The sequence below is a fragment of the Nicotiana attenuata genome, unplaced genomic scaffold (assembly GCF_001879085.1).
Source record: "Nicotiana attenuata strain UT unplaced genomic scaffold, NIATTr2, whole genome shotgun sequence".
Taxonomy (NCBI): domain Eukaryota; kingdom Viridiplantae; phylum Streptophyta; class Magnoliopsida; order Solanales; family Solanaceae; genus Nicotiana; species Nicotiana attenuata.
In genome coordinates, this window is record NW_017670237.1 from 2688271 (window position 1) to 2699970 (window position 11700).

General features: G+C 37.6%; 1 protein-coding gene across 1 annotated transcript in view; it reads left to right on the forward strand.

Moving 5' to 3' along the window:
* LOC109236396 (exosome complex component RRP41-like) overlaps positions 1-11179 on the forward strand; it is an 11959-nt gene extending 780 nt beyond the window's left edge. Inside the window, exons 2-7 of the mRNA XM_019402570.1 lie at positions 630-708; positions 3299-3401; positions 3508-3628; positions 4232-4320; positions 10459-10608; positions 10854-11179. Of these exons, the coding sequence (XP_019258115.1) occupies positions 630-708; positions 3299-3401; positions 3508-3628; positions 4232-4320; positions 10459-10608; positions 10854-10943 (632 nt within the window). The 3' untranslated portion in view covers positions 10944-11179. The remainder of the gene's footprint in view (positions 1-629; positions 709-3298; positions 3402-3507; positions 3629-4231; positions 4321-10458; positions 10609-10853) is intronic.
* The last annotated feature ends 521 nt before the right edge of the window (positions 11180-11700 follow it).

Consider the following 11700-nt stretch of genomic DNA (forward strand, 5'->3'; position numbering starts at 1 on the left):
GGGGATTGGGCAGATGTGCAGGTGTAAAATCATAGGAAGAGTAGTGATGAATAAGGATGTCCATACCAGTCTAAGTCCATTGGTGCTAATTCTAGTATTTTTGACACGATCACAATCTTCTGCTCTATTTTAAGTTATTGCTTGCATTTTTTCCATTTGTGTTTGGGCTGGATTACACACATCTCAGCTAGTTCACTCCGTAGTCTGTCCAGCCTACAAACATAGGTTTCCAAGGTAATCCACCCCATCAAGATTGGAGCAGACGGGCTCGACCAAGTTTTATCGAACTTGTGATCTCCTGGTTGTTACTCCTCCTACGAGCTATCCCCTTTCGACACATTTTCTTGTATTATATGTTCTTGTTAGTTTTTTTTTGCGTGAAATGCTGTGATAAACACTTCGTTAGTTGGCATTTTGAAAAGGTGTTCTTTATTAATGCTGTCAATGTGCTCTGAGCTAACTCTCTTGTTTTGCACTGCCTGCCATTTCTATGGACTCTAAGTTCTTGCTCATATCCATTTTCATTTACATATTCCATCTTATTTCTACTCCTTTTCCTGAGTTTTTGTGTCACGACATGATCAATTTTTAGGCCACTCATTAGATGCATTTTTTATCTAACTTTGCAGATCTGAGGACTGGTGCTGTGAGTACAGCTGCAGGATCAGCATATGCAGAGTTTGGAAACACCAAGGTCATCGTATCTGTGTGAGTGTGTGATCTATCTACAGTTTTTTTTTGAAACTTGAGAGCAGGTGAAAGAATCAATCTCTGGTGGAAATTCGCAGGAGATGTGCTTTTTATTGTTTTCCTCACTTTTGTAGCAAACACCTTTATTCTGTCCCTAGTTGGGCAGAACAACTTAGGAAAATGAGAAAAGATGAAACATTCTATCTTCTCTCTTACCAGTGAAGGGCCAACAAAGACTTGGTATAGAAGCACAATTTGGAGAAATTGTAATTATGTATTATCCTTTTCCCTCTTTATTTGCTTCCCGCCTATATTTCGTAGCACCTAATTTCGTTACTGCCTCCAACCTTCCACTTTCTCTTCATTGTTTGTCACCGTTTTCCCATTTTCTGAATAAAGTTCCACCGTGCATTGATCATCAAATTGACCTCTAGACTGGTTTTCAAGGTGTGAATGCTAGATCATGTATATCGCACCAAAAAGCCAAGAACCAAAGACATTTAGATTTTAGCATCTGTATGGAAAAAACTTTCCCTTCAAAACACCTGGAGTTTCTTTCAGCCCACAAAACCCAAAATATACGACTTGGGACAGTAATCCACAGACTTCATGCTGATTTTGTGATGCCACAACTGTCCCAAACAGTCAACAGGTCTTTCACAGTGAAAGGCATGTCAAAAAACAAGTTGAAAGTTTTTAAAAACAAATTCTATAATTGCCTTGCCGCTGTACAGTGTAAAAAGAGAGAACTGCTGGACTCTTCCTCCTTCTTGCACAAGTAGCATCTACTGCAAATGTTCATTCCCCTTCTTTGTTAATTGCCTTAAGTCAAACATGCATCATGAGCTAGCAGCCACATAAAGCGGACTACCTTTTGAGCAGTTTTAGTTTTCCATAACATCTTCCAAGGCCAATTGAGAGTACTATCCAGCCCCTTGTTTATGTCACTGTAGCAAGCCTACTGAAAAAACACTATTTTGTTGACTCAACCAGATTAGTTGGTCAGGTTCATCTAAGTCATCTTGTCCAGATCTTGTAGCAAGACAGCCAATCTTGGACTTCCCAATCAAGGCATAGTCTTCTCAAGTTAACACGTCAGTTGTTTCAATTCCAACATTGGGATACAAGGTATTCTATATTAGTGGAAATACTGTAAAGATCATTATATGCCGATCTAAGTGGAGTATGGCCAATCCCTGCGTCCTGTCAGAATCTTGTCCTATCATCTACACTTTAATTCTCATTTTAGTTTCAAGCAAAGCCTGGAAAGGCCATAAGCTGAAACTGTGTTGCCGAAGGCCCAAGCCATGTGCAGGAGTTGTCCTGGATTGTAAAATGACTATCTATTGTAGAACTGTTGGCCATAATTTTCCTGGATTATAGAACTACTATCTATTGTAGAACTGTCCGCCATAAATGATAAAACTACTAAACCACTGGCAGTGTTAGTATTTATGAGGTGTAGGAATGTATGGATGCCAATGACGACGGTAGCTTCAACTAAATAGAAGTTGAGAAAACAAATACTTGCATATAAAACTACAATGACATATGCATATTTATGGTTGTTATCAGATAGACATACAAATACAACTGAAGACACACTATCACATGTATTATCTTGGTTTTACGAGCCATATGCACATGACCAAAATTGTTACCATTCAGAGAGGTGTATAACATACATGAGTTGGATAATGTAGAGTGGTGGATCTAATAACAAAATGCTTGAACTAGCCTTTGGAGGAACTAAGGATGACGATCTTTGGCAGCTTGATACAAAAGTTTGAGAGAAGATTGAAGGGATGGAAAGAGCTACATCTTTCAGGAGAGAATTACTGTGATATAATCAACAATGTCAACCATTCCTATTCTTTTGCTGTCTGCGTTCCCTATCCCCACTTAAATTAGCAAAAAGAAAGTTGTTCATTGGTCGGCAGTGAGACTCAAATATAAGACCTTTATCTGCTCTATTACCTTGTTGGATTGTGTATACCAGCTCATTTACAAGTTAAACTGTTACAAATGGGCATTCAATTTTTATTGTGTCACAAGTTAAAGTCCCAGCATGTATAGATGGTTAGACTTCTGGCTGGCTGATGCACACTTGTATTCGTAAGAATAAAACTGCTGATGTACAGGGAATAAACTATATAAATTGCCTTTTCATTTAAAAGATTTTGGACTAGTCTAAATTACCCATAGCATGGGTAAATATAGTTCGGTAAAATTGATGATAAAATATTAAACTTGGAGGATTGGGTATCCTAAATTAGTGATGAATTTAGCCTAAATGAGGCAATTAACACGAGATCGGTGTTGATGTGGTTATAGATTGGTTGAAGAGAGNAAAAAAATCCTGCTTTTCGTGTATGTATAGTCAGCGGAAGCTCACAGTGTAGACTTTTATCTTCCAGTATGGAGGGAAAGAAAAAGAACTAAACATAAATGTGAGAGTTTGCTGTCAACATTAGTCAACAATTTGCTGTTAATGTTGTCCTATTGTATGGCAATTCATCTAGGAAGGGTGTTATTTGCATTGCTGTATATGTTTTACCAATTTTGTTAGGTGGAAAATGTCTAACCATCTAATTGTCTTCTTTTTTAGGTTTGGGCCAAGGGAAAGTAAGAAGGCAATGATGTACAGTGATACAGGACGCTTAAATTGTAACATTAGTTACACAACTTTTGCCACCCCTGATCATGGACAGGTATATCAAGGATGGAACAGAGTTCCCCTTTTATCATTCCATCTCCTTGTCATTGATGCTCTGTGATTAACTTCCATGTCTTTAACTGAAGTTTCACTTATGTTAGGGATCAGACAACAAGGAGCTTTCCTCAAAGCTACATAAAGCTTTAGAGGGTGCTATAATTCTGGAATCCTTCCCAAAGACTACTGTGGATGTTTTTGCTTTGGTATTGGAATCTGGTGGAAGTAAGTTTTGAATCCTAGCTTTATCTTTACATTTGTGGTTTATTCGCAATCCTCTATAGTACAGGTATTGACTTGAAACTGGGAGAAGATTATTCTTGAATATCTCAAGAAATGAAAAAAAGGACCTTGTATGATAAAAGATTAGAGGAAGGAGCACGGAAAATTGTTAACTCTGTTTTTGTTCATGCATCAAAGAAGTACTTGTAGGGTTGCAAAGGGGTATAACTTCTATCCTAATCAACTAGTTTTTTGTCAGAATCAGTACTTCTACTTACTGAAGAATGGTTACCTTTTTCAGAATTAGTACCTTTTCTTAGGCCAAGAGGTTAGAGCAAGATCCTGAATTTTACCGGTCTTATGATATGTGTCAATATTTAGGGTAGATAAAAGAATTAAGTTAGTTGGATCAGATTGTGATCTCAGTTTGCTATACTGTATATTTTGCCTTCTGGTAAGTATACTTGTATTTGGCTTCCAATTTTGTGCATTTTCCATAAATAGGCTATTGGTATTAGATTGGCGTTGTGAGATTACTTCCGAGTACTGATGACTTTTGAACTAACTTAATAAATGCTTTGCCATTACAAACTGTTTTGCTTGCAGGTGATCTCCCTGTGGTCATATCATGTGCTAGTCTAGCTTTAGCAGATGCAGGAATTTTGCTGCATGACTTGGTTGCCTCAGTTTCTGTGGTACGCATCAGACTATTGCTCGTTAGTTCTTTATTATCTGAGTTTACTTGGGAGGAATAGAAGCTCAGGTGGTTGCTGTTGTTTTCATTTAATCGCAGTAGAAACTCCACTTCTGATATGATAAAAAAAATACATTTCCTCGCCTTAAGCTACAAGCTCATCCTTACTTGGTATGCTCCCAAATAGATTTTGACTAATCCTTTGAAATATGTATTTGTGCAGCCTTAGGAAATTGTTGAGGAATAGTTCAAAGTGTAAAAGTTTTGGTGTATACCATATCGTGTCTAGTGTTCGCTATATTCCAAATTGAATGGTAGGTCTCTTTTGGTGCCATACCTAGTTCATGTCCAACTATTTTTTTGAGGAAGGTAACGTTGTACTATATATCAGCTCAAAGACTGTTAGGGTAGCCATATTTTTACAGAATCCAAAAAAGCAAAAGTATGTTCATCATCTTACACGTAGGGGTGTTTATGGATCGGTTTGGTTCAGTTTTAACCAAAACCAAGATCAAACCAATCATATCCATTTGGTGGTTGGTTCAGTTTTTGCTATTTCATTTTTTTTCCAGTTTTTGTCATATAAAATATAAACTCAATCTCTCTTTGCTATAGAATTCTGACAAGTCAATTATGTTTAGTAAGAATTGAACAAATTTATAATCATATGATCTATTAAAACATCTTCATTGGAGAAATGTTTTCGTATCACATGATAATTATTTTTTTAATCTAACAATTGTCTTTTATTTATATGTTCTTTCGAGCTTAAAATTTTAATAATTAAACTCAAAGATCAGTATGAACCCTAAATAATGATATGCTCTCATTTAATTTTAAAAATTACAATAAAACACTATCTCAAAATTGAGAAAGACATAAGAGTTTAATAGATATTGACTAGTGAATATTGAAAAATAAAGAGATTGAAGCATTTCAACCCACTTGATAAAAGAAGGATCATACACACTGGAATCAAGCATTATTTAAAGTAAATAAAATTGCTGCTCTATAATAGTTTCTGGATTACGTATTAACTCGAACAAGAGCTTTATCTATCCAGTTAATGTAGTAATGGAGATTCATAGCTTGGTGGATATTTTGGGAGGGAAAGTAGGAGCTCTACCAACAGTTTACCTGGGAATGCCACTTGGGGCTAAAAGCAAGTCTAAAGGAATTTGGAATGGTGTAATTGAGAAGTGTGAAAAGAAGTTAGTCAGCTGGAAAAGCCAGTATTTATCACTGGGAGGGAGACTTACACTAGTCAACAGTTTTCTGGATGCTATGCCAACTTATATGATGTCCCTTTTCCCTATGCCTGTAACTGTAGCAAAAAGACTTGATACATTGAGAAGAAACTTCCTATGGCAAGGAGCCAGTGAAAAGAGCAAGATTCACCTAGTCAGATGGGATACTCTCACAACAAGCAAAAAAGAAGGGGATATGGGGATTAGGAATCTGAAGATCCAAAACCAGAGCCTGATGATGAAGTGGCTATGGAGGTTTGCCACAACAGAACAATCCTTGTGGAAAAATGTGATAGAAGTAAGGTATGGAAAGGAAGGCAGCTGGTCAACCAAAACTGTGAACAATCCCTATGGGGTTAGCCTGTGGAGATTTATCAGAAATCAATGGCCAAAATTCTGCAATAAGTGTAGGCTTAAAGTAGGCAATGGAATGAAGATTTCTTAATGGGAAGACAAATGGTTAGGACAAAGAACCCTGAAGTAGCTATTCCCAGACATCTACAACCTCAATCAACAGCAAGCTTCACATGTGGGAGAGTTATGGACAGGCCAAGGGTGGAACCTCACCTTCAGAAGGCTCCTGAATGATTGGGAAATTCAAAGGATGACAGAATTTTATAACACTTTAGAACATTTCAAAGGGACATCTAACTCTGAGGAGAGGGTAATCTGGCAAGGAGGAAAAGAGGGCAAGTACTCTGTTAAATCTGCCTACAAGATATTTAACCAGTCTAACAACCAGTATGAGTGGTGGCCATGGAAGATGATCTGGAAAGTAAGAATTCCCTACAAAGTTGCATGTTTTACTTGGTTATTAGCAAGAGAAGCAGTATTGACACGATAATCTCACTAAGAGAGGTTATCAGCTGGGTTCCAGATGCCACCTATGTGAAGCTCAGGAGGAGACAGTCAACCATCTTTTTTTGCACTGTAGTGTCACTGATCAACTGTGGAAGATTTTCATCAACTTGAGGGGGATCCGATGGGTGATGCCAAGGAGAATCAAGGAAGTCCTAACCAGTTGGAAAAGAGATGGGTAACAATCCAGTTAGAAGGAGAGATGGAAGATTGTCCCGGCTTGCATATGGTGGACAGTATGGAAAGAAAGGAATCTGAGATGCTTCGAGGACATTCATAGCTCAATTCAAAAACTAAAGATGAGCTGTCTAATGCTCTTTTATTTTTGGTGTAAACAGGAATGTCTAGAAGAGAATGAGTTAATTTTTGATGTTTTAGACCAGCTGTGAGTCTAATAGAATTTTAGGTCTCTCTTCTGGCTACCCCATTGTAACTATCAGAAGGTTACACTTTTAGTGTAACCATTTACTTATTCAATACAAATATATTACCATTTCAAAAAAAAAATAGTTCTATTAACTGGGCGAGATAGCCTAGCGGTGAAGGGTGTACAGAATGTCTCATTGAACTAGAGTTCGAGTCTTGCTGCATGCGTTTTTGCCTTCGTTGAGCCGAGAGTCTATTGGAAGCATCTTCTCTACCCCCACAAGGGTAGGGCTAAGGTCTGCGTATACACTACCCTCCCCATACCCCACTATGTAGGATTGCATTGGGTATGTTGTTGTTTGTAGTTGTTGATCTCATGAGTAGATCACAAATATTTCTTAAAGAAAACCCTATATAAAGTTCTTAAAATATATATAAAATAGATATATTTATATGTCGGTTTGGTTCGGGTTTTCCTTGCTCAATAACGAATCAAACCAAACCAATTATGTTCGATTTTTTTAATCGATTTGGTTTTTTTCCATTTGATTCGGTTTGGCCAAGCCAATAGTCATTCCAAAAAGACACTCTTCTGCCGTTGCCAATGTTGAATCCATTTTTCGTAACAAAACTGGGCCACTGTGATCTGACAGTTCTCCAAGTGCTTACCCCATAAGAAGATTTCACTGTTTTACTAACACCAGTGACCCTCTTGACCATATTTGTTATTGATTACTTGGCTCCATAAAGCTTGTTCTTCAACATTGTATCTCCATAACCATTTCATGAATAGACTCTTATTATGTATCCTTGTGTTCCTGATGCCAAGACCTCCTTCTTGTCCAATTCCTAATGGAATACTTTATCCCCTAATTTGTAAGTCAATGTTTAATGGGTCGTACTTCACAGTTCCCAGTATCTGTATAAAAAAGATCTATCAACATACATTTGGGGCTCACTCGTCTTAAGATAGTCATGTTAGTAAACTATTTAAAGGCGGTGTTTTTCTTTTAAGATTTCAGTAAGTTTGAGCTATGCCTTTCAATTTGAAGGGAGGGGGGGGGGGGGATTACGCAGCGACTACCATCTTCTGGGGAAGTGAAGAAAGTGTACGAACCCTGTAACATTCAGTCTGTATTTAGCAATTGATCTCTTGCTTTGAATCCATTATATTTTTACTTTTCGTTTTTTGAGGGAGAAAAGGGGGGGGGGGGGGGTTTCGTGCCGTGCTTACGGCGAAAGGAGGAGGTACTGATTGGGATCAACTTGAAAACACAGGTTATGATTATGTATGCTGTGTGGACTGTGGTTATTCCTTATGAACAACACGTCAATAGGAGTAGAAAATTACGCGAGTATAATACTCCACCTGAAGTATTGATGAATGTTGCCGAGATTATCCAAAATTTCTCACATCTGGTTTTTTCATGGTAAAGCCTGGATTTGATAACTCTTTCAGATGTGTTTCCTTTTAACTGGCCCTGAGCATATAGAGGAGATTGGCAGTGCATTCAAAGAAAACATGAGAAATAATCAGTTACCTGCCCAATTACTCTGTTTTGAGCTCTTCTGGTCCTTAGAGACGGCAATGGGGCAGGGCAAAAGTAGGGCAGGGAAGGGTAGAGCCATAACAGGGCACGGCAGGGCAGGGCGGGTCAAAGTATATTTTTAGAAAATTATAAATGGGGCAGGGCAGGTGGCAGGGCAAGAGTTTTGGCTGCAAAATTGATAAAAAATAAACTGAAACTTTTTCATTTTTCAATACAGTGTGCTGCCTATAGATTTTGTATACCTCCTTAGTTATGAATTTAATGTGTAATAATTTATAGCATTATTTATGAATTACTCCTATAATTCATAGTTTACACTGTCGTTAGAATGCAGTGTTTTCACTGGGAACATGCAAATGGATTGCGTATTGGTGGAAGTATCACTAACTTGCTAATTTGTTATTTTCTATTTTTCTTTTTTACTTTATTATTTATATTTAGTTTAATAAGCTTAAATGTTTTACTGATACATCAAATAAAGTCCATAGAGCAGACAATCTGATTTCTCTTTAGTAAGATATTTGGTCCTTCCAACTCCAAACTTTCATGAGCATTTATTGAGTCAAACATGATATTATGTTGGTTTGGTTATTATTATTATTTACACACTCTAATTTCATTTTCAAGTACTTGTAAAATATTGCCAAACAAATATACATCTTATGAAGTACAGGCTTTAGTTTCCCCAGATACTATAATTTGTTTGTTTATTAGAGTTTCCTTTCATTTAACAAGTTTTAGATTTTACAGGTTATTAAATTTCATTGACTTAGTTTGCTTTTACTTTTGCTCGAATCGAAATTAGAATCAGACCCGTTCAAATAAGTAAGAACATGAGAACTTAAAAAATGAAGGAAAAAAATATAAGCTAAACAGGGCGGGGCGGGGAAGGGCTAAATGGGGCGGGGCAGGGCAGGTTAAAAAAAGAAAAGTTGTTAAACGGGGCAGGGCAGGGCAGGGCAGGTCAAATATGTGTCAGGGCAAAGCTTCACCCGCCCTACTCCGCCCCGCCCCACCCTATTTGCCATCCCTACTGGTCCTGGAACCTTCTACTGATATGGTGACAGGTTCTGACCAGGTTGAGGCTGATGACTAGTGTTGTGCTTCCATAGCACCTTCATCAGTTGAAATTGCATGTAGTTGTGTTATAAGCTCCATATGCATTTTTCATCTGTCCAAATGTGTTTTCACTCAAATGTAATCCATTGCAGTTAGGGGTGGTAAACCGAATTGCCAGGAGAGCATGATCCAAACACACTTGTTTTTGAATCGATTCCTGCTTTTTTTAGTAGTTAGTTGAATGGAGTAAATGCGCACTAAAACAATGTCTAGGCAACTGCCACACTATGGCGATTGAAGAACTTCAGTTATATAATCATCTTTTGGGCTGACAGCTCAAAAATGCATCCTCTGAAGTGTCTGCAAAATTTCATTATCTATACAAGAGTTTCCTATTTTGAAGGGTGAAGAGAATGAATGAGATGGAACAACTTGTGAGTTGTGAGTCAAGATTTGGATAAAGATGCACACGGCTTTCTAAAGTATGTAGTACCAGCAACTGGGAGAGTGAATGCACCTTCTAAGAAATGCCGTAGCAGTTGCACTTCCAGAATATGAGTCAACTTAGATCCAGCTGTTAGCTTTTCCTGTATCCCATTGGAAATGCACTCTTAACTCGTGTCTTTGCCTTGTGACCATAAGTCGGCAATAATGACAATGATTTCATGTTGTTCTTAGTCGAAGTTTACCTATAAGTATAAGTAAGTATATTTGTATAGGAATTTGGTAATAAGTATTTGTCAGCTAATCATCATCGAGGCTAGAAGAAACATTGTTATCGGCAGGTCAAGCTAGTTTTAAAGCACTTGAAGAATTTGGTTATTGAAGCCTGAATTAGACTCGGTTATGGTTCACTAATGGAACGAAGGTTTAGAAGCCTTTATGGATGTGTACTCTTAAGGCATAATATCATGCCATCTTTATTACAAATAGCATGGCAACTTTCAAATGTTGGGACATGTAATGATATGATACCATAGGCTTTTCCAGATTCTCAAATATTCAGGGTCTCCACTGAATTTTCAGACATCTAATTCACTTCTTTTTTTGGTATTCTAGTCTTGTCTTGGAAAGAACCTCGTCATTGATCCCGTTTCTGAGGAAGAAAGCTACCAAGATGGAAGCTTAATGATTACTTGTATGCCTTCACGTAATGAGGTCACTCAACTGTCTATAACTGGAGAATGGTCAACACCAAAGACTAATGAGGTATGCTGTTTGCTGGGCAGTTTCATCTAGATTACTAAATTACGTCCTGCTACGTCTCTCGTTTTGTTTAATATTTTCATATACAGACTAGAGATTGCACTTCACATTTGTCTCTTAGCTATCTGTTCTTCTTAACTGTAAATTTCCCAGTGAGCTACTTAAATTATTTTCAAAAGGTTCACCGATATGATCCTGACACATTTTTGGAGCTAGGCATAACTATTATTTTGATCTTTTAAATGCAGGCAATGGAGCTATGCCTTGGTGCTTGTTCTAAACTATGTGAGGTTATGAGATCATGTTTGAAAGATGCTGTTACTGATTCAAAAGAATAGACCATGGTACATGTGTAGGTCAAAATTACAGAATTAGATATTAGTTTGCTCCTATCAGGCCGGTAAATTTGCAATTCCCGATTAAAGTTTTCCACACTGCCTGATTTTTTCCTGTGAATTCTGTCAATCAAAGGTTTTGGTTCGCTAATTAGGTTCTCCGTTAGAATGTTTGATTGCAATGAAGCATTGTTTAGATATATTGGCAAGAATATTGAAATGAAGGATCCTTTACTCTCTGGCAGTCAAAATATCCATAATCACAAGACGGCTTCTCAAGACTGCATGCATATCTCCAGCTCGCTTCTTGCCTCTCAATTGATAGAAGATACCAGCAAGCTCCCAGTACTTTCATTTGCGAAAAGCAAAATGGCTGCTTATATGTTTAATTTTTTATGGAGGGAGGATTTCAGTTTCATAAACAAACCAATTTTCATAAGACATGAGCTGGTGAGGGTGGGCCAAGGTGAATGACTGGTAGACTTATAGGCTGGGAAGTTTTTGAAAATGGGGCGCATATAATACCATAGGCAAATCCCATGTTGGAAAGGGGAGAGAAAGTGAAATGCTATATAAGACAGCACAATTTCACATGATGTGCCGGCTTGATGTGGCATAGCCAATAATTTGTGAGGTTTGTTGGCCAAAACAGACAATATGTACCATGGTCTTGGACTGTGAGAAAGATTAACACTGATTTTTGCATTTGTGTACTTCAATAGGGAAATGAACTTCATATGTACTAGAAAATATCTAGTGC